Genomic DNA, 23,618 nt, shown 5'->3' on the forward strand with positions numbered 1-23,618 from the left:
CGACAGCAACAGCAGTTCCCTGGGTAAAGCTGTGTAATGTTTATACAGTAAAAAAACAAACCTTTCATTCATCGGTAAATATCCATCCAATAAAGAAACAAACAATGAAATAAAACTTGATTCAAAGAAATTCATCTTTATTAAATACTTGTGAACCTGTTAGGATTAAGAAATCTGTCAGATGAGTACAGTCATGCTGCCCCAGCTATGAATGCAGTTTTTACATGTTAAGAATTGCACTTCAGGACTCCCTGCCTTGCTGGTTAATACAGACATGTATAAAGTTATTCCCAACTAAAACCACAGAGCACCACTGGTGCTAAATATTTACAAAATAATGTACATTTTTCTGTTTTTAAATGCTTTCTTTTTAACATTGCTTATAAACTGAAAGTCAAACACCTGCCCCTTATCCGATCTGGTCCCTTTTGAAAAGGTAATATGATTCATGTACGATTTCCGAAACATACGGAGCATATTTGTAATATACAGAATGCATCAGAGTTTAGCTATTGGCACTTTCTGCTTCACAGGCCAGTGTACACATTGCTGAATAGATCAGACCACCACAATATGTCATTTTCCCCTGCATTCTACGATACAAAGACAAACAGGAAGTGGGAATGAATACAGCATTTGTGTCTGAAAAACGTTCTCCCCAAATTTCAGATTTTACATTTTAACAGTCACAGTCTGTTTGGAGAGGGGTCACTCCATTCCCAGTGTTTCCCCAGCTGTTAAGGGTGGAGCTGAGGTCACATGGGGCTTATCTGCCGCCTCCCACACTACCTGACAGGCTCAAACTGGATCGAAGCGGCGTGTACGATCACACCACGGAAGCACAGGGGTAAGGTGGCTTTTTCAACGGTATGGCCGCAGCGCAACAACATAAAAATAAAACAGCTTACTGACGGAAGTCTGACCACAGGTCAATTTAACGGGAAGGAGAGACCTTATGTAGAGGCAACGTAAGAGTCATGCAAATTCTGCCTTTTCTTGTCAAAACAAAAAGAAAGAAAAAAAAAGCAAGTTGCTTTCGAACGTTGGAGAGTACAACTGCACTCTTCCTTCAGTTTAACGTTATACCTTTTCATAGTAAGGTAGAGCTTTGCTATTTTAATTGCAGTCTACAGCAAAGTGGTCAACGAGAACAGAACAAAAACAGTTCATAACTGTATTGTAAACTATTACAATAATTATTTACAATTTTCAACATAGTACAGAGCACTACTACACTGGCACATGGAAAAAAGATAAATAGAAGAATATTTAAACAGTTGTTTAAACCGTATAAAAGCTATGCTCAAAAGTGGCTTCTTAGCAGTGCTTCCTCCAGCCCTTACAGTGTTGGTCTGAGATGAGAGGTGTTGGTGAAACAAGGAAAAATAAATACTTGGTGTTTTCTTCCTCGTGTGGCGAAACCTGGTGATGAGAGCTGATGGACTTTAAACCTGAGAAATGAAACACGACAGAATTACGGCACTGCCAATCCCTAGGAAAACAAACAGAACAGCACAAAGCCACATGTTCCTACAGGTCCGACCAGCTTCCAGGTGACATTATACCAGGAAAATTGTTTATACAGCAGGAGTGTACATTTAGATCAATTATCCAATTGATCTAATTAACCCAGAGGACCTGGTTACATTACATAAAATACATTAATGACATTTGGCAGAAGCTCTTATCCAGACTGACGTACAGTTGATTAGACTAAGCAGGAGACAATCCTCCCCTGGAGCAATGCAGGGTTAAGGGCCTTGCTCAAGGGCCCAACGGCTGTGTGGATCTTATTGTGGCTACACAATGCGGGTCCCAGTCATGCACCTTAACCACTACGCTACAGGGCGCCCCGGTTGAAATGCAAGCTAATGGTGCAGTGTGAGTTGATGATGAGATGGAGGGAGGATGGAGAAGCTCCGGCACACTTACGTAAAGCAGGGGGAGAGCGCTCACACTACTGTGGATGGGGTTAGGATTTGGCCTGCTTTCTGCAGATGAAGGGAAATGAACACTCATCACGGATGGGTCATGGGAATGGCGGGACATGCAGACAGACGACAACCCCCATCAACCATACAACCTCACTATCTCTACACACCGTGTCATACCTTCACAGTTTTTAATCAAGAGCTCTAGTTTCCTTTTGAAAAAAAAAAAAAGAAAAAAAAAGGATTATAACTGCAAGGTTAGAGGAGCAACGTGGTGAATGGCTGCATTCTTAAGGGAACTTTTTTAGAAGCTGTGGTCTCTGGCCAGGCAGCGCTGGCGGGGCCCGCGGAAAGCACCGGAGTCTGGCAGCAGGGAAAACCTCGCTGTCCGGGAAACCACATAAAACCTCCACCTTTCACTCATTTCTCCTTCAGCGAAAGGCAGCGGGCTCCGTCTAGACAGGAGCGCGGCTCTGAAAGCCGAGCCCTCCGCGCACGCGGGACTCACCGCTGAAATGTACTGGCTGTTGAAACAGGGCTTGCCCGCCATGGGGGAGCTGACGCCGGGGTAGCAGGGCGGCTCGCAGGGGGAGCCCGGCTCCTCGGACAGGGCCTCCGGGAGGTGGCTGGAGACGCAGCCGCTGTCCGACCCGCTGGAGCCGCTGCCCGACAGGCAGTGGGACGACTCTGAGCTCTCCGTCGCTGTCAGCCAAACACACAGAGCACGCGTGAACCAAGGTAGGACCTGTTATTAGAGTCTCAGTGTACAACTGACTAAGCTCCATGCTGCACTACGCAACAATAATCACTCTAAAAGTCATCAATAATCACTCTAAAAGGCCTGTACACCATTCAGAATAGATCCAACACTGTTTGACGGAGGACTGTAATGTGCAGTGTTAGCATTAGCGTAATCATAGGGCTGGCAATAAGGTGTTAGCATTAGCCTACACACATACACAGAGGGCTGGCTGTAAGGTGTTAGCATTAGCATGCACATTAAGCGCTGGCTGTAAGGTCTTAGCGTTAGCCCAAACATAGAGGGCTGGCTGTATGGTGTTAGCGCACACATAGTGGGCTGGCTATAAGGTGTTAGCATTAGCATACACATAGAGGGCTGACAGCTAGTTCTTAGCGTTAGTGTACACAGAGGGCTGGCTAAAATGTGTTAGCATTAGCATAGTCATAGAGGGCTAGCTGTAAGGTGCTAGCATTAGCGTACTCATAGGTGACTGGCTGTATGGTGCAGTGTTAGTGCACATGTAGAGCGCTAGCTGTAAGGTGCAAACATTAGCGTACTCATAGGTGACTGGCTGTACGGTGCAGTGTTAGCGTTAGCGCACACATTTAGGGCCTGCTATAAGGCGTTAGCATTAGCGTACTCATAGAGGGCTGGCTGCTGGTCTCGTGCTCCATCTCGTCCTCCTCGATGCAGGGGCTGATGAAGGAGCGCTCGCCCCCAGGCAGCAGGGCCTGGTTGTAGTAGTGCAGGTTGAGGGGCCCCAGGAAGGAGGACGAGGAGGGCCCTCCTGCTGACAGGGCCCCTGTGACGGAGGAGTTCACCTTGGTGTGGTCGAAGAGAGACACGGCTATCGACGCCCGTGTCCTGGCTCCTGAGAAAAGGGAGAGCGATCGCTTATCTTAACAAATACACAAGACATTTACATGAAATTTAAGTTCACATAACTGAACTGGGTGACTACAATTCCAGTTTTGCTTTCTTTGTCAGAGTGCACAATCGGCAGAGTTGTACGAATACGAATGCAGCCTTTTAAGAGCATGAACATTACCTCTTCCCTTCATGATGTAGTCGATGGCCCTGTCATTGATAGCAGCGTCGCTGGGCTTAATATCCAGGAAAGGTTTGTTTCCCACTCCCATTGATACCATCTCCTGCATTCGCAGCTCTGTAGGAAAACAGCACACGTGTACTCTTAACACTCCAACTCAACATGCACATTAACGAGCATTACAATCACCGTGTAAAAGGCATTCAGCAGAGAGTACACATGACAATGTACTATAACTTGAGGGTACAGGTCTGATGCTTAGAAACAAAGCAATCAATGTGCCGATTTCTTATGTGACTGAGTTATTTGGACAACCTTTTAAAACGTTGTGGATGAATCAGACACAGTTTGCGTCACTATCTCACAAGCTTAGCGGACCACCCGCGCTTGGCCGAACTTATGCCCATATAAGGGTCCCCTTTTCGCTAATCCGCAGTCTCTGGCTCCAATTTATGTGACACAGCAGGACTAAACCTGAACCTCCCGTTTCTCGGTTTCAAAGCGCTTTTCACCAGCCCATGTAAAGTCAACATGTATTATTTGTATGCTTTCTACAGTCTGTTATAAACGCATTCCTGCTGGAGAAGGGCACCGGCGTGATATAAATAACCCCACAGATGTGCAGCACCAGGCTCAGAGACAGGGCGAGGGGGCACTCAGCACGGAGCTCCTCTGGTTCACCTTTGTTCCTGGTGGCCTGCTGCCAGAGGATGCGGGCGATGTCCGAGGTCCAGGCGTGTTTGATCTCACTGCTGGCTGCCTGCAGGATGTACGTGTGGTTCTTGGAGGTTCTCCTCCTGAACCAGATCTCGAAGCGCTGAGCGTTCTCCCCGGACGTCTCGGTCATCCCCAGATCTGCGGTCTGAGAGAGACGAACCCACGTCAACGTGCGAAAACACACCACCGCCAGGGCTCCCACAAAACCAGTCTTTCATCTTACAATTACAAATCATTTTAGATCTAACTGAAGCTTGTGAAAATGAACCCCCAGCACATTTTCCTGCGCAATGAAAGTCCCCCAGCCTGCATGACCCGCTCTGCTGTGATAAACTGCTGAGTGCTCACAAAGTAGTTCAACAGAAGATATCATCGCAGATGATCTAAGCCACAGGACATTCTGGCGCACCAGGGCGATTTACTGCTGGTGCAACACGGGAGGTCCCAAACTGCTGAACTTTGGAGGCCCAAACCTTGAATGAATGCTTGTAAATGTAGACGTCCAGGCCCCCTTCGATCCTCTTGGGCTTGCTGAAGAGCACCAGGTCCTCGAACAGGAAGACGTGTCGCTGGCACCTCTTCCTCCCGGACCAGATGGTGAACTCGTCCTGCCTCACCAGCTGACCCTGCTCCTTCAGGTTCACCTGCAGTCGGGGAGGGGGAACGGACAGGACCACTGAGTACATCTTCTCTGCTGATGGGACAGGACCACTGAGTACGTCTGCCCTGCCGACCCCAATCCTAACCCCATCCCTAACCCTAACCCTAACCCCAACCCCAACCCTACCCATAACAGTGCAAGCGCGTGTACAGTATGACATTTACATTACATTTTACATTTAAGTCATTTAGCAGACGCTTTTAATCCAAAGCGACTTACAAGTGCACAGGTTCTATGCCTCGGTATGAGCGCATGCACAGAGTGAGCGTGTGCGAGCGCTCCCGGCCGTGACTCACGTCGCAGTCGCGGATGGCGTCCATGGCCAGCAGGTCGTTGCCGTGGCGGAGCTGGAACTTGACGATCTCTGCGGCGGCCCTCAGGCAGGTCAGCTCCTGCTCCTGGGCCTCGCTCACCTCCTTGATCAGGTCCTTCAGCAGCAGGGCGTACTTGCTCATGCGCTGGATGGGCTTCAGCAGGTAGGAGGCCAGGTCCATCTTATCCTCCAGCTCCACCTGTTTGTTCTGTGGGGGAGACGGACGGTCAGGCTCCGGCCGTATAGCGCCACCTAGCTGTCCCGCGTTTTATCTCATATTCAACGGCCTATTCATTTCACTGCAGCAGCGTACCCAGGACAAACGCAGCTGCAAACAATTCTCAAGTGTGTAATATTGCATCGTGGGTAAAGAGGGCTAAAATAAGCCGGTTAAAATTCAGTTTACACAGGTTGTGCCTCAATATTTATTTTATCATAAACCATGAACTAACAAACAATGCCGCCTGATTAAACCTGGTAGAAATGTGAAACAACTAACATACTTGCGTGGTTAGAAAATACGCTAACAAAAAAAACATGTTTGGCTGTGTTTTCAAACAGAGTAAAGGGCTGCGGTCGCCATGTTGAGAAGCCATTGCGATGACTCACCCTGAAGAAGGTATTCCCATGACTGGCGAGCAGTGCATCAGACTTTGGTTTATTCTTGCTGTACAGGGCGTACAGCTCAAACTGGTCTTTCTGTAATTTCAGCAACAACAAAAGAAAAAGTGCTTTAAATATTTCAAAGTCATTCAATCGCCACCCAGTCGCCTTCCCCTTTTCTGAGTAAGAAAAACAACAGAACTATTCAAACCATGTCATCTTTAGCTTTAGCTTTTAAGACCAGTTCTTTTTTTTTGCATTCAAGCAAAATGTGTGATCATTGGGCAGTTAGTATTTTACAAGATTGTCCAATGCCAAGAATATATTTAAAAAATACAAATTATTTTAAATTTATGCAAAATGACAGGTCTGCAGTCATACTTAAGCAAACTTTTCCTTCTCTTAATGTTTCTGAAGTGGAAACTACAGTTCCTGCTGATTAAAATCTCTTAAATTAGGTCTGTAAAAAGGCCAGCAGCCTGACTGAGTGGCCATATACTACTAGTTCAGTATAGACCAAGCTGTCATTCCACTATTTTCCATCAGTAGATTTGCATATTAAGTAAAGATTTATCCAAGTGCTTTGCCAGGAGAAATGTATGGATGCTGCCAACATCTAACCTAACAAGCATGGCAGAATCCCAGGTCCACACTATGTGTGCTTTGTACATCCTATTAAATATCTTCAGATCCCCTCTGTCATAAAAACACATTAGTTTTCTAGTTTTAGTTTTCTATTTAGTCTAGTTTTCTATGTAATCATGTGGGCTGATCATTTTGAGGGAAAGCACTATTTTAAAGCTCTTAGTGAAGATGTTAAGCTGGGGGGTGGGGGGGGGGGTGGCTGAGAGTTGATGCCTCTGTGGGATGGGGAGGGTCAGGGTTAGGGGGCAGTGGTGGTGGAGGCAGTAGGGTTAGGGGTAGGGAGCAGTGGTGGTGGAGGCAGTAGGGTTAGGGGTAGGGAGCAGTGGTGGTGGAGGCAGTAGGGTTAGGGGTAGGGAGCAGTGCTGGAGGCTGTAGGGTTAGGGTTAGGGAGCAGTGGCTGAGGAAGCAGTAGGGTTAGGGGTAGGGAGCAGTGGTGGTGGAGGCAGTAGGGTTAGGGGTAGGGAGCAGTGCTGGAGGCAGTAGGGTTAGGGTTAGGGAGCAGTGGTGGTGGAGGCAGTAGGGTTAGGGTTAGGGAGCAGTGGTGGTGGGGGCAGTAGGGTTAGGGAGCAGTGGTGGTGGAGGCAGTAGGGTTAGGGTTAGGGAGCAGTGGTGGTGGGGGCAGTAGGGTTAGGGAGCAGTGGTGGTGGAGGCAGTAGGGTTAGGGGTAGGGAGCAGTGCTGGAGGCAGTAGGGTTAGGGGTAGGGAGCAGTGCTGGAGGCAGTAGGGTTAGGGGTAGGGAGCAGTGCTGGAGGCAGTAGGGTTAGGGTTAGGGAGCAGTGGCTGAGGAAGCAGTAGGGTTAGGGTTAAGGAGCAGTGGCAGAGGCCTTACGTGGCGGAGGAAGCAGTAGCTGACGCGCAGAGGGTGGTTGGAGCAGCTCTCCAGCTCCTGGAGGAAGTACTGGCTGTGGAAGTCCAGCAGCTTCTCCAGGTTCCCGAAGATGACGCTGCGCTTGCCCCGCAGGTCCTGGGGCAGGTCCAGCCGCTCCATCTCGGGGAAGTAGTGCTCGATGATGTAGCGCACGGAGCGCACGTACTCCCGCTCGGTCGTCACCATCTCGTCCACGATGTGATGCAGCTTACTGCGAAAGAAGCGCACAGAACCGCTCACAAACAGGGTACACCACAACCAGCCCTCACCTTCAGTCACTGCAAGTCACCCGTTTACTCTTATTCTGAACACTCAAACAGCAGAGCCAGAGCACTCAATAAACCAGGCCTCACCTTAAATCAGTAAAGGCCAGTTTATAGTCCAGCAACAGTGTCACTCGATTTAAATCGCAGAACATTCCTTAAAGTACCTTTGTCACCCGAAATAGACTGTTCCTTAGCAAAAATATATAAATGCACTCCAGTCGCCCGGAGTATAAACCTCATTCTGACACTCAAACACTACACCAGGGTACACTACAACTACGCCTTACCTTTAATAACTGCAAAAGTATACTCAGCCCAGCCATTGAATCATTAAACATTCATACTGAGTGCTCGCCAAGTAATTAGTGTCAAAAACATGGTCCAATGTTAAAAAAAGCACGGCAGCCTTGTTGACTGATTTAGGACATGGGTGCCTTCACAGTGAAAAGAGCTCATAAACGAGGGCAGGACAATTATTTCTTTTTTTTTACCACACCCTTAAAAGCAGTGTGGCACAGAAAAGGCCAGGAACACGCCATGCAGGCTGCACATGCCACGACTCGTCACCTTTGTCTGAAACCACCTGTAGCGAGGGCTCGGAGCGAACACAGCGGCCATTGTGCAAACAGCATCTCCCGCTCCACAAACCTGATTAAGGGATTAATGAAGAAATCCGCGTACTGACACCAGGCAGTAAAACAAAAACCTGCCTTCTGTGTCTGCCTATTGGTGTGTCTTCAGTGTGACAGGGTGGGACTGACAGGGCAGTGACTATGAGTCTAAGGAATATTCTACGAGTCTAACGAATATAGGTTTAGAAAAATATGTTTTTATTTTGTTGCTATAGCTGCCACTTAGTGGCTTTCGGCCAGCTACAAACCTCCCCGTGATTGCCTAACTCTGACCTGCGGGTGATCTGATCTGATCCCTGGTACCTGCCCGTGCAGAGGTCGATGGGGCAATAATCTGGCAATGGGTCACAATACGGAAACTGTAGGCAGTGCCCTCTGGCATGCTGTGCTATACTTTATTTGGAGTTCTATAAAATGATGTTAGGCTGAGGAGCTAATCCTGTTTATCACTGTACTGCTCACATGCAACAGAGCCACACTGAGAGAAATCCACTCAAAAACAGATACAGACACAAAACACACAAGCACACAGACACACACACACACACACACAATGAGCAGAATGATGTCAGTGTCACTGATCACATACAGAGCCCCTCAAACAGCTGCCCCCCCGCCCCCTACCCCCCCAGTGGGTCTAACTACACACATTTTCCCCAAACCAGAGCCCTTTCACACTCCCTACTCCCGCTGCAGGAAGGGGGGAGGGGGCACTACCCCTCCCTGTGAGCCCAAAATCCTAACGACTGCTTTCCATTCACAGCCATGAATCTGTGGCTCCAGATCAGGTCTGCCTAGGGCAGTCAGGCTGGGACAAATACAATGTTATTCTTATTAAACAAAATGGAGGGACAAGTGCAGTAAATCCCTCACAGTTTAATGTAAAATCTGCTTCATGTTGACAGCAGAGGAAAACGTCCGTAGGCTCAAATACACTCTCAGGACATGCACTGCTGTTTCCTGACAGAAACCATCCCTTTCTTTCTTAGAGAGCTACCATTCATGCTTCTGAGTACAGCTACCTCCTACTGGGAACGCTAGCCGGCACGCAGGACTGCTGATATACACACTCTGCTGAACAACCTGTCAGAAAAATGTAGGAAACTAAAATCCCCCCTAAAATTATTCTACATTCCAGAGTCCTGATCAACCTGGTTTTGCCATTACAGCAAAAACGTGCACCTCCCCGTGATAAACTACACATCAAAGGGGGGCTCATGTGCTTTCCTAATCAACAGCTACAGGCCTTTTCCCAGGGGGTCAAAGGGGAAAGACGCCATTACCGCTGAACCTAGTGGAAAAGCCATTACTGCCCTGTCAGAATGACCGGCCAACAGCCGTGAGAGAGCTTAAAAAAAAACACTCCTGCACCTCATTTTTCATTTGTCCATTGTGAGCGTAAAGACATGTGAGATGGCTTTATGCGCCTTTATCCCATCCAAAATCCCAAATATCAGGGCCGGGGAAAAAAAGAAAAGAAACGGGAAGGAATATTTCTGTGAGTCTTGGCCGAGAGGTAGACAGGGAACGCTTGCGCTTTGTTATTTTGGAATTGGGTTTCTCCGGACTGTTGGCAGGAGAACACGGCTGGCATGGACTAATCGGCATGACTGGATTCACACTGAAAAGGCGGGACACAGCGGCCCGTGTGTACTTGTGAATGTGATAGGTGTTGTTTCGGCGGCGGGGGTCGCGGTGCGTACCTGCGCTTGGCCCTGGGCTCCGGGGCGGGCGTGCTGTTCCTCAGGCCGTCCGAGGGGCTCCAGCCGTGGGTGGGCAGACGCGAGCCGTAGGCGCGGTCGGCCACCTCGGTGCTGCTGACCTCCAGGCCCTTGATGAAGACGCCGGTGTTGCCACGGCGAGCCGGGTCGCTCAGCGTGCGCTGGCAGCAGCCGTAGCGCGGCGACTCCGGCATGGCGGCGGCCGGGGCGTCGAAGCTGTGCGTCTTACGCAGCACGCGCCGGCCGGCCTCGCTCACCGACAGCGCCGAGCAGGAGGAGGAGGAGGACCACGCCTGCGCCTCCAGGAGGGCCCGCTGAGGGGACTCCTCCGGGGAGCTCCTCCGGGGCAGGCAGTGGGGGTTCGGCGGGGTGCAGGGGCCCGACAGGCTTGGGGTGGAGCCCTTGAGGGACGCGGCGTCCCCCATGGAGAGGGCGGGCCGGGCCCCGAAGGCCCCGAAGGCCTTGCGGCAGGAGAAGGACAGGCTGCTGCTGCGGCCCTGCAGGGTCTCCGCGCCGTCGGAGTGGCGTCTGGGCGAGGCCTCCGCCCCGCCCTTCTTCTTCTTCTCCCCCGCATCCGCGGGCAGCGCCCGCCTCGTGCGCAGGGCCGCCTCCAGCTTCTTCTCGAACATCTGCTTGGTCTCCTGGCACTTGGCCCAGGCGAACTTCCACTGCTTCAGGCCGCCGTCGGTCCGCAGGTCCCCGGCCAGCTCGTTCATCTCCTGGAAGCGCGCGTCGGGGATCTCCGGGTGCTGCCGCCGGTAGCTCTCCAGGCACTGGATGACGGTCTGGCACTTCTCGGGCGTGGCGCAGTCCTCCATGCTGAGGGAGGCCAGGTGGCGCATGCCCTCCAGAGCCCACTTGTACGCCTGCGGGCACACACACCAGAGAGAGGGTCAACTTTAAACCGCCGCAGAAACTAGAGGGTCAACATTAAACCGCCAGCAGAATTGAGAGAGGGTCAACTTTAAACCGCCAGCAGAATTGAGAGAGGGTCAACTTTAAACCACCAGCAGAATTGAGAGAGGGTCAACTTTAAACCGCCAGCAGAAATGAGAGAGGGTCAACTTTAAACTGGCAGCAGAACCACACTTTTGGCAAAGACTCTGGGTCACAACAGGACTTTCTATGGCCATGGGTAAGCACATAAGGGCAGCTCTATGAGGGTGACGCTTTCCCACACGGCGATCTGGCGGAAGGACAGCTCTTCACTGAGGAAGCACAGAGCTGCGTGGGGGAGCCCTCTCAGAGCTGCCCTCTTTTCATCTCAAAAGGGAGGAAACTAAAAAGGCCATGAGAGATCTCAGCACTCAGGAGTTTATATGCAAATCGTCAAGCCGAGGCAATGGCTTCAGTGCTTAAGAACAGCACTCCTCATGCAAGTCAAAAGCTTACCCAGATCTCTGGCAACTCTGCAATGGAGATGCTAATGAAAAGCACCAAACGTGCACTTAGCGGATAACAAAAAACTGCCTTGGGAATACAGCCAGAGATACTTGAGTCTCGATTGCAGGTTGTCTGATCAAGTTTTTTTTTTTTTTATCCGGAACTAAAGCTCACAATTGCAAAACCACCTGGGTACATTTGCTAGACGCCTACAGGAGGTGTTACAAACATCTCTTCTCCTAACATATGTCTTTGGTTAGGATGCTGCATAATTTCTTCAGAAAGCCAAATGTTCTATCAAAATGTTACTTGTTGTTGGGGAAAAATCTGCAGTGCTGAGTGAACAGTCTGAGATCAGGTAAGTCTCTAACACGTAGCCCTGAGGTGAGGTGGACCTGCAGACATTCCAGCGATTTTCCTGGGGACATAATTCCTCTTCCCAAGGGAAGGGAAGGGCTTCTCCCACTTCCTACAGTCCAGAGGTGGCATTTCTAACCTCACTGTCCCCACACATCAAACATGACCTCCAGGGAGGGGGACAGGATGAGCGCATACCAGCGCTTCAGTGCGACCAGGCAGGGTTACTGGAGTCACCCAGAGGAGTATAGGTCACCTAGCATCAACAATGGCAGCTACAAATGTGTGACAGCACTGAAACCAAAGACAGAGACAGGCGGAATAAAGGCTGAGGAGAAATAATGGATGATGACAGAAATTTCAAAACACGTTGTGGGGGGGGCGTATTATATAACTGCTGCTGTATTTCTCTGGTATTTCTGTTTCCTTGATGTGGTCCAGGTCTTTGTGCAATATTCCACAAAACCCTTGGCACATTGTTGTCTTATTTTGGCAGCTTAAAACTTATCACTGCAACTTTTGGCAATAAAAACATGCACATTATATTATTTCAACGACAGTGCAAATATTATCAACAGACACTCTTCTTCGTGGGAACTGACCTAAGCAAGCCAAAACCATAACTTGCTCAAGAGAGCTACAACTGTGCTACGACTCAGTTCAGTTTCTTTCCCCCAAAGATGAAGACGCGCTCCAGGACCAGCTGACACTTTACTGCCTCCAGGAATAAACCATTCTAATCCCTCCGGCTGTTAAGGAGAAAAGAAAAAGGCCAAAAAGAAAGTCCTTTATGGAGTTCTACCCATTGTACACACACACACACAAAAAAAAACGTTCATTTAATTCGCACTTCTGGGATAACTTGGCTTTCATTGGAAAACTAGGCTGGCCATGTTAGCGATGACATCATCCTTGAAATCATTAGCAGCCTAAATGCTTTGAAGTTCTGAATAAATTCTGGTGAAAAGCACGTTTGAATGGCAGGCCTGAAGCTGTGCTCAGATAAAGCTAATGGGGTATGGGGTGGGGTGGGGGGGGTGGTGTGTGGTTCTGAGGCACTACAATGTTGCCTCAGGTTTGGCAGTCCACAAAGAAGCCCGCATGGCTCTCAGTGTGTGGGTAAAGTGGGTGAGGGGGGGCTGTGCCATAAAAGGCCAGGAAGAGAAGGGCCCTCACAGGGCCGGCCATAAGCTGTATAAATTAGAACTTCCACATCCCGCTCCCTTACATTAAACCTTCCCCAGAGTGCTCTTCAAGAAAGCAGTTCAACTGCTGATCTAATCTCTGAGTTATTTCAAAAATCTTCTTCATTAAAACGCTTGCCAAGTCAAGTTACATAGGGTGACTTTAAATTCCTCGCGACTACTAAATCAATAGTACAAATTGGGACGCCCTCCTAAAAGTCAAACAATAAAAAGAATCTTAAATAACAGATTGGAATGGGCGCGGAAGAATGGAAAAACACTGGGGGCGTTTCACAGAACCTGGAGAGCTCTGACAAAGAGTCACACATCCAATTGGACAAGCGCATGAACCTTATAGCCGAGGGCTGGGATTTAGCCCTGAGGAACATGGGATCTAGGCTGATGTCACCTCAGCACTCAGAACTGGGATAAAGGTGAGCACAGAGATGAAATAAATGAATATGGATGATTGAAACGGAAATTAAATAAATTAACGTGGATGTTTAGACACAGGAACAGTAACAGCTGGAGTGTTAGCGGTGTGTTCTCACACATTCTGCCTGATCTTCTGTTTGAGTGGGAAACAGGAGCGGGGTGCGTTAGGCCGTGTTTGCATATGTGCAACTGACTTTATCTCTGGAAAGAAAAGTGGAATGGCAGTTCCTTAAATGCATCCACACCAAACGTAATGAAACCAGCCAGAAAGTTTCGTACCGATCTTGCAACACCGTCTTCGCCCTTATGACCGAGTATAAGCGCCCTATTGTTCACCCACGGGAGGCGAGGCGCCTTGTGGTTTTTTTGTTTTGCCGTTATTGTCGCGAATGCCATCGGTCTGACATAAACGTATGCACGTGTCCACTTGTCTGAACGCGCCGCTCCGATTGGCTGGTGTCGCATGAATGTGAATGTAAACATCGCCCAGGGAGTCTGCCACCATGAGTGTTCTGCTCCGGTGCACGTGGGTAACGTAGTGTGCGGGGGGTGTCCGGGGACAGATGCGCTGGGACGGTAATCTCATTGGACATGCAGACACGTCTGAGGGAGGCAGGAGAGGAGGAGCAGCTGCTCCAGCGCTAGCACATCCCCGCCAGAGGAAGACGGGCGTCTGCTAAGCCGAGCCCAAAGTGTGCCTGGCCTTTCTTTCACTGCCCGATCCCTCCATCCCTCCCCTCCTCCCTCTCACAATGGGATAGCTATCGCTCCTGAATGACAATTCAACAGCTCAACGTTTTTCTTCCTCTTTTTTTCTCATGGTTGTTTACATTGTTTCCCTTCCACTCTGTAGACCCCCCCAAAGAAGTTCTACTTGCCAACCTTTCTGGAAATGATACAAAAATACTTTATCTTGTAAGGGTAAAAGAGTCGAAAAATTGGTGCCTATTTAAAAAATAAAAAAATAAAAAAATAAAAAAATAAAAGGCTGCTTCTCATTCAAAATATTTCATGGACTGCGGCTAAAACGAACTTGAAAACTGAAGAAGGGAGATATCAAATTGCACTTCCAGTGTGTCACTTCTCATACTCGTCACGGACGTATTCAATTCATTTGATTCCAAATGGATTTTTCCTCTGTATTAATGCGTCTATGAGCCAGAATGAGCATTAAGGGGCTCCTGACAAGAAATAGGCACTTTGAAAAAAAGTTTAGGCACTTTATTCAATTATTTGAATTGAAATTCAACATTTTCTGAAATGTAACTGCTTACTTTAAATATATTACAAAGCAGTAAAGCACTAGGACCCCGCTACAAATATACTGCAGGTTCAAGCCGCATCTTTGGTTTACAGCGCAAACGACCTTTAACCTCACGGTCACGTACGGAGTTTCACTTCCTTCCACATCCTCTCGGCAGCAGAGGTGACCTGCGGCTGCCTTCACCGACCGCAAAACGAACTCTCAGTGAACCAGGTAATGCAACCGCCCGCGGCGCTCTCAGTAACCACTTCTAGTTGCAGCAGTTTACCCCGTACTGCCAGAGACGACCGCTGACTCACTGACGGCCGTTTCCTCTGCTACACAAAGGACTCAGACTCACTGAGGAAGACACGCCGGTGACTCACTTTCATCTCACTGCTCCTGGAGTTCAGGGCACTCCCAAAATCATGGATGTGTGTGTGTGTACGTGTGTGTAAGACAGTCATTTAGCGGGGGTGAGAAACGAGTTTTGACGAGCAGGGTCACTGCGCTGCTGATCTCTACTGACAAACTATGGAAACTAATGCACGATCACGTGAACCTCCATCCCCCACTCACAACTACTGTGTGGAACTTCTCGATACTCCAAAGTCTGTACTCTACAGCTCAGAGATATGGACACACAAACACTGCTTACATTACTTTGTTGGCTTTCAGATATTCATCAAATATGGGCCTTGCTGTCCTACACAAACATACTTATCAAATTCAACATGCACTGCTCACAATCCATAGCGTACATCAGAATAAACAACTCTGTGAATGCTAGATTGAACTAGCCAAAGTGAAAGCTGTAACGGTTGGATTTATCATGCACCTTAAAGTGCTCATTTTTTACCCTCTAATTTCTGCTACCTAATTAGCTGTATGCTTTTAACAGCCCAGGTTTCACGGTTAGTCACATGATGTTTATGTCCTTGTCCTTCTAACAAATAACATGAAGCTCCTACAAGTTGTTCTGGATAAAAGTGCCTGATATTGCCATTTCAGTGTAGCCCTTCTAAGGTGAGTTTTGTTTCTCAGTTTTGTTTCTTCAGAGTTGAGGGCTGTGTGTTTGGGAATGTTTGCTCTCCTGTAGACACCAGGCAGGGCCGGTATGAAAGGGGCTGGGTGGGGGCTGCCTTATTCTCCTCAGGAATTCCTCCCCGGCCTGTCGGCCCCCATTATCATACGGCCAGGGGACACGGCCAGCGGACACGGCCCTTCAGCGACTCCAACACAGACCCCATCCCTCCACAGCGCGTTGCCTCTGTCTCAGCACCCCCGTGCAGGGCACACACGTGATGAATACACGCGTGTCCGTGGTTCTATTGTTCCTCCTGGTTCCTCTGGGCTGATTGAAGGGGCTCGTTCTGTCTGGGACCCCCCCCCCCCCCCCGTTCTGAGCTCGCAACAAAGCGTGAGACACCCCCTAACCTCTGAGAGGGGAGCAGCTGCACCTCCCGCAGCAAACAGGAGCTCCGTCAGGGGGGTTACAGCGCAACAGGACGGTAAACACACGGCCGGCTCTACTCCACAGGTCCGCTGCTCAAACACGCTGGATAACGCACCACTCGACAGCAAAATGAGTCCTTTATACTTCGGCCTAAGTTTTTTAAGATATATTTTTTAAAAAAACATTACATTTGAGATTATTAATGTGGCTTCATTATTTTAAACCCATTGCATTATGTCTGAAAGATGAGTGGCGGACCCAGTCTGCGCTGCTTTTCACTGCTCTGCGCTGAAAATGCATCTCACTCTCACAGTGCACTGCACCCCCGCGGCTGCAGGCTACACATCCCAGCATGCACAAAATGCACAACACGCATTTTAACAGTTCGAAAGTGCTCTGCACTGGTGCATGAGCAGGGAAGTCACATATCCGGAGAGACCGACGACCTCCCATGCAAACCACTGCGACCACGTACACTGACCATTCCACCGTTTAAACCGCGAACACGGAAACGCAGTGAAACGAGGAGCACGGGAGCACACGGGACGGGAGAAGAGAGGGAGAAACACGCGCGGGCGTCCTACCTGGCCGTGGCTCTCTGGGAAGCAGGAGGTAATTCCCTGTGTGCTGCACGGAGCTACTGTGGTCATCCTGCGCTGGGAGCACACTGAGCCTGTGGCGTCCGCCGCCTCCCTCTATTCACAGGCAAATGCTAGTCTGAATACCAGATGGGCTAGCCCCAGTGACGGGGCGGGGGAGGGCTGCCGGGCGGGGAGGGGGGCGGCTGTCTGTCGCCGACACTACAAAGCCCCCGCAGTGTGGAGAGAGATCTGCCACTGCAGCGCGACCTGAGCTCAGTCACTCTGCTGACGGAGCCCGGGGGACGTGGGGGACGTGGTTAGTGGGGGATGTGGTTAGCAGTGGACAAGGTTAACGGGAGACAGGGTTAGTAGGGAATGGGGTCAGCAGGGCACAGCGTTAGCGGGGGACGTGGTTAGCAGTGGACAGGGTTAGCGGAGTACCAGGTGCGCGGGGGGACAGGGTTAGCGAGGAACACAGTTAGACCAGTTTAACGGGGGACCAGGTTGGCAGGGGACAGGGTTAGCAAGGGACAGGGTTAGCGGGCAAAAGTGTTAGCGGGGGACGCTGTTAGCGAGGGATAGGGTTAGCAGAAGAAAGGGTTAGCGGTGGACACTGTTAGCGAGGGACGGGGTTAGTGGGGAACGCGGCTAGCGGAAGACAGGGTTAGCAGAAGACAGGGTTAGCGGGGAACAGGGTTAGCAGAAGACAGGGTTAGCGGGGGACGGGGTTAGCGGGTTTCGCGGGTCAAGCTTAGCTTTGTGTCCCGTGCGCGGTTCCAGCCTGACGAATGAGCCGCATGAAAAATTCAGCCTCCCAGCACACCAAAGCAGCCCCTCAACACGAGCTGTGTGACGCTCAGATAGGTGTGCGTGGCTGCTTTATTCCACCGTTACATTTCTGACGCCTAATCGCGCTGCCCTTTCCCTTTCCTACACCATTGTTCCTTAACTACTCGCTTAGCATTCACATGCAAATGGACCCCGATATTCAATTTAGGGGTACGTGTGTCAGCAGCTCCTCGGAGAGCAGAGCTCTACAGAGGCGTTTAGTATTGATGTCCAGATCAATTCACAGCAGGGCAAACCCAATAATCCACCGCTCCTGACATCAATAGGGGCGTTTACAAAGGGGAACATTATGAAAATGTCTCAAGCCATCTGTGTTCTGCGACAACCCTAAAGAAAAATAAAACAAAACAAATATCTATCCAAACTTTCTCATTAGTTATGCTTGACTAGTTCCACTTCCTCTGGGTAAATAATAACCTTTAACCTCTCATCTGAAACCTATCATAGCAAGCCCCAGTGAGGTGATTTAACCCGTTAATAGCCTGGCTTCACTGGTGAGAGGTTTTTAAGTGAAAGTTTAACTGCTTTTGAAATGAGCTCATCAGACGGAAACACGGAGGTGTCACTTCCCCCTGGATCGCTCTCCACCGCACAGTAACGCAGATGTCCGACAGTATTCAGTCAGAGCGGTTAAACATGAAGCCAAAGCAAACACGGCTTCCTCCGACAGCTAGGACTTCACCACACACAAGGAGGCCGACTCTCTGAAGTAACGCGATTGCAATAATCCCATTATTTCTCATACAAAGCCATTAGAAATGCAACATTCAATTCACTAATGGACCACTTAGGCTTTCTGTAAACCCGGCGCAACAATATTGAAATGAATGGGTTCCATTAAAAAAATAAACGGACTAAATACAGGACAGAGACAAACATGAACAATATGCAAAATAAAGGGATCAATCTTGGCCTGCACAGTATTTATGGAAGTCAGCGCGACAGATTAACACACACTGAAATCTTTACTGAGAGCTCAGAGTAGCAATGTTTAACAGTAAACGAAAGAGCCAACCTTATCTGTGTATTATATCATATCCACCATTTCACACATCTGTCTCAAAAGCCTGGCATTCACCACACCGTCAACCACTTAAAAGGGAGCAAGAAAACCACCACAAATATCAAGTTACGCAGAACGTGTTTGTGCACGAAAGATTCATTTCAAAACCTCCGTATTTATCTTTGGTGACTGGGCCACTGGCGGCTCGTTCAGGTGTTTCTCCAGGCCCTGAACTCCCTGTGTCATCTCCCTTTGTTAACAAACCCATGTGACCGATTCCCGCTCTGCTCTGGCCCCGCCCATCTGCCGTGGCCCGGGGCCAGTCCGCAGGAAACCCGGCCGTAATCAGCAGCCCGGCCCTCCTCAGAGCCAATACAAAGCCACGTGCTCCCATTCTCAGCACGGCAGTGCACCAGGATGCCCGGGACAATGCGAGCGCTGTAAAATGCGTCAGAAGGAGTCTGGGTCCGGTGCCGGGCCTCCTGCGCACGTGTGCCAAGTCACGTTCAGACCCGAAACACGCGGATAAATGTGGGCTCTCAACTTAGCAACTCTGTCAATAAACCTCTCCTCCGTCCGGCACCAAGGGAGCCCCCTCCCTCTTATGCCAACACATGACTCACTGCAAGTGTACCTTTCAGTCACACATTCATAAATAAGGTCCGTTTGTCATCTATCTTCACGTCGCGTTTCACACCACTCGCACAATAGACGCTTTTATTCTGAAGGACTTTATCATAGCGCGGCACGGTCACCGGGCATGACGTGGAGACGGCTGTGTTCTAGATCCATAATGGGTAGTCCCCGCAGTAGTGACAAATTAACAGGGGACAGGCTGTCCGCCATAGGGCCTGCTGTTCAGTGACTGTAGACACTGTGTAGAGTCAGAATGTATATAAAAGCTGTACATGGGAGAGTTTGAGCAGCGTTGTTCTGTAGAAAGGACTTACTAGAATATTCCCCATGTTCACTATTAGTTGTGAAATATTACAAGTCAAAGAGGAAAAGAAGAAACATATAAATTCTCCTCATCCCACAGACACATGATACCTAGAATAAATGTTCTTTCATTCCACTTCAATCGTCAAAAAAAACTTTCCAGGCAAAAGTCACATGCGTTAGAGGGGGGAATTCTATTCTCGCAAACCGTGTGCAAAAATTTAGTGTCCAGCACAAATGCAGTATGTGCTTAGGGGCAAACACATGCTACCAATAAGATAGGCCCTTTTGTGTTATTTGAAGAGAGCTATCCAGGATTAACACAGCAGTTCAATATGCCAACATATGGCTGATGGCCCTCAGTACAGAATGCATTTAAGGTTAGAGGAAACAACTGCCTGCCAGGGGAGGAGAACAATTATGCTAATCTGTAAATCTGATAGCGGTGGACCTCTCTGACAGCTGCCAGGGTCGTCAATACACGGGGAAGGCCGTCTGTCGGGGGAAAGGGCAGCGCTGTGCAGCTAACGCAGTCCACACATCACACAAACACATCAGCGCCTAGCACAGTTTTGAGAGTCCCAGGCTCTCAGCGCGTAGAGCAGTTGCAGTGTGAAGCGTGACGTCGCTCCCGGGCCTGGGTCTGCCCTCAGCCCGGAGCTGAAACACCCTGCTGCTTGGCCCAGGGCTCTGAATCCTGGCCACCAGGAAGCGGCTGCCAAACTGCCGAGATCTCGCGGACTCAAACAGCAGCCTCTTTATGTCGGCCGTTTTCCGCCGCTAACAATGGCGGTCCTCATCTCCGTTCGTCTCCATTAATCACTGAGGATGGTTTTAAAAAGCCTGGAGAGCCCCTTTAAAGAGCAGTATTAAACATTCCACAGAAGCCAAAAAAAAAAAAAAAGAATTCATTCAACCCCATTAAAAGTATTTTGAAGGCAAATCTTTAAAAACAAGCCATTTTACATACAAAAAATTTTTACAGAATCAATATCCTATCATAAAAAGCTAATTCCAGGGCGACTCTTGCACTGCTTTGTCCTTGTCCTGTCTGCAGAACTCTGTAATCGAGCGGAATCCATTCATCACTACTGCTACTGCATCACCATGGAGACAGCAGTAGTACAAAATTCTAGACTCAAATTAGACATCTTACACACCATTAGGAGATTAGCATCACACTAAAAGAAAAATCCTTTCAATAAACAAAACTGTGACCCTCTCCACTATCACCATTTAAATAAAACCGGCTTTCATCTGCCCATTGTTATGAAATGCCAATAAGGCGTCGTCTATAAGAAGTACCTCTCTAATATTAAACCCATATCAAACACAGTTAAGATTCTTAAGTGCTGTAAAGCACGGCGGATTGAAGTCCTGGCCCAGCCACACAGCAAGGTAAGCCTCTCTCACACAGCACTCTGACTCACTCACGGTCCACAGAACTAGCCGTAATCAGTCCGCTTTAGAGATCCAAGTCCTTTAATCCCAATAAAAGACTCATCTCCTAAGGTTGGGTCTGAGATATGCTACATTCCCTTGAAGTGCACACAGCGTAGTCTCCTTGTCAAAGCCACAGGACTCTTAAGCCCTTCCATTATGTAACTGCGTAGCGCTGCAGTGTAATAATACCGCTCTTAACATTTGCCACATCCGCGCACAAAACCCATTCTTTGGGAAAACAGCTTCCCTTAATAAAATGGGCGAACGCCTCATCGGAACGCTGCGGGCTGGAATGGCCGAACGAGGGGTCCCTCGGCGCTCACCCTGTCGAAGAACTCGTAGAGCTTGACGGCCTTGTCGATGTTGCGCTTGGTCTCCTCCACCCTCTGGGAGAAGTCCCTGAGGAGCACGCAGAAGGAGCGGGCCTTCACCGCGTACACCTGCAGGTCCTCCGACGACACGTCCTCCCACCGATCCAGCCTCCGCAGCAGGGCCTCCCCCGTCTTACAGCGCTCCTGTAACCATGGCAAACAGTCAGTAACCACGGACAACCGCTATTTGCCCTGCTCTCCAGTGCATAGAGATTAAATGAAATGGAAAATTCAGAGCCGGCTGGATTTCGCTCGGGGGGCAGTTGGGCCAGACTGCTGCCTGTGTTTCTAAGAGTTTTATTACTGGGCCGGGAGCCCTCGCTTCTGACCCATAGCTTGCAAAGCAGGTGAACCTCGGAAGACGTACATAAGCAGTGGTGTAGAAGTCCTTGAACTGGGACTGCTTTACAAGCTGCTGCTTGAGGGAATCTTCCAGAACTTCCAGGGACTTCAGCTGACTCTCTCCAACCTCCTCGATCCAGCTGCTCACCTGTCCACCACACGCGCACACACATAGACACAGACACACACACATAGACACACACACACAGATACACACACATAGACACACAGACACAGACACAGACACACACACATAGACACAGACAGACACACACAGACACAGACACACACACACACACACACACACACACAAAGACATATGCTCCATATGAATTAACAGGAAATAAAGACCATCTCAACCAGCACTGATTTAAGAGTTCCCTCATTACCGAGGGCACAATGGGCACTATTCACAATGACTTTAACATGCAGCTCTTTCCTGAAGTGTGCATCGCCATTATGGGCAGGATAATGAATGCGGACCCTCTTAATCAGCCACAGTAGCACGCAGCGTATTTATACATTTGCCCCTTTGTCAGAGGTTAGTTATGGCCAATTTTGCTGCTTTTATGAATACAGCCCATCATTTTTAATCCTTTTTCTTGGAAATGAAAACCCAAATTCTCTCCATGCATGAAACCTTAATCACCGGCACCGCCGACCCAAAGGACTGGCTGTGGTTAGTGGCTGTAACCGTAGGCGGACCGCGGTCGGTAAGCACGGTCACTGACCTGGTCGAAGCCCTCCTCCAGGACCTTGAACTCCAGGATGAACTCCAGCTCCTGGGTGGACTTATTGGACAGCGTCACCAGCCGATGCACCAGCTCGTCCACCTGGTTGTACAGCCCGCTGACCTCCTCAATGGCATCCCTGGAAAATGGTGGCGAGACAAAACAAAGTCAGCCTTTTGTCTACATTAACCCCTGCTTTGTTTTTTTAGTTTTTGTCTGAAAGAGCAGACGACGTTTTTGGTACAGGTTAATAAATATTATTTATTATTACACTTGGGGTTAATTTGTTTTTTCGTTTTGGTATGAATGCAGAAAAGCACAACTTGGCTTCTTGGTTGAGAAAAGAAACATTTAAACAGTCTGCTCTCCAAATAACTTTAGACATAATAACAGCCTGTTGTGCTTTCTTTAGATGAATGCAGCGTAAAGAATTAGGCCGCAGTCAGTACTCAAGGCCCGCTGAAAATGTGTTTATCATTGAATATTAAAATCAGTATGAAAACAGAAACAGACATGCAGGAAAACAAACCTGCCAGTGGCTGGACTCGCGCACACACACACACACACACACACACAACACAGAAAATACACCATTGTTTCAGTGTTACCGAAACTGAGACAGTCAGGACAACCACAACTGGCTTTTCAAGACTATTTACAGCTTAACAGTACCACAGCGAGGTCACGCTGATCGACCTCCACTCCCCAGCAGCTCTGGACACAGAGCGCCCCCTGCTGACCATAACCATCGGACAGAAGCGCATACAGAAAAACTGTGTAGATTCTCTCCTCTTCCGCTCCCAACTTCCACCGACTGTTCTGTACTGCTCAGAAGAAACAGTACTTTACAGTACTCATTTTTAAAGAATTTAAAAGCGAACAACAAGTGTAGTTCCCAGCAACCTACAAGTGCATTTCAATTAACAAGTGACAGAACACAATGCACTCGGTCTCTTTGCTCCTTGAACCACTTTCAAGGCGTTTAGAAATGTGATGAGATGAGAAAATGTGCCCTTTCAATGAACAAAAAGCCTGACAAAGGAGAAATTAAGCATTCGGCACAAATCAACAAGCCAGTGAAATTTCATATCCGTGAAGCCAGCGCCACACGAACCACGGAGAACAACACGCCATTGATGGCCAGCCTTCTTATT

At 49.1% G+C, this 23,618-nt stretch overlaps 1 protein-coding gene across 4 annotated transcripts in view; it reads right to left on the minus strand.

Annotated features, from left to right (window-relative positions):
- Window positions 1–115: 115 nt before the first annotated feature.
- The window catches only part of LOC133111861 (puratrophin-1-like), a 55,833-nt gene continuing 32,330 nt past the window's right edge, over window positions 116–23,618 (minus strand). For 3 of the 4 annotated variants that reach the window (XM_061222490.1, XM_061222489.1, XM_061222487.1), the window contains 14 exons: window positions 22,465–22,603; window positions 21,759–21,881; window positions 21,344–21,535; window positions 10,130–11,013; window positions 7,490–7,739; window positions 6,022–6,111; window positions 5,396–5,620; window positions 4,912–5,082; window positions 4,403–4,583; window positions 3,722–3,838; window positions 3,314–3,544; window positions 2,440–2,633; window positions 1,933–1,991; window positions 116–1,451 (listed from right to left, as the gene is read on the minus strand). In XM_061222490.1, coding sequence (XP_061078474.1) covers window positions 1,953–1,991; window positions 2,440–2,633; window positions 3,314–3,544; window positions 3,722–3,838; window positions 4,403–4,583; window positions 4,912–5,082; window positions 5,396–5,620; window positions 6,022–6,111; window positions 7,490–7,739; window positions 10,130–11,013; window positions 21,344–21,535; window positions 21,759–21,881; window positions 22,465–22,603 — 2,836 coding nt within the window. In that variant the 3' untranslated portion in view covers window positions 116–1,451; window positions 1,933–1,952. The remainder of the gene's footprint in view (window positions 1,452–1,932; window positions 1,992–2,439; window positions 2,634–3,313; window positions 3,545–3,721; window positions 3,839–4,402; window positions 4,584–4,911; window positions 5,083–5,395; window positions 5,621–6,021; window positions 6,112–7,489; window positions 7,740–10,129; window positions 11,014–21,343; window positions 21,536–21,758; window positions 21,882–22,464; window positions 22,604–23,618) is intronic. The other variant, XM_061222488.1, reaches the window with a different exon arrangement.

The sequence above is a fragment of the Conger conger genome, chromosome 15 (assembly GCF_963514075.1).
Source record: "Conger conger chromosome 15, fConCon1.1, whole genome shotgun sequence".
Classification (NCBI taxonomy): domain Eukaryota; kingdom Metazoa; phylum Chordata; class Actinopteri; order Anguilliformes; family Congridae; genus Conger; species Conger conger.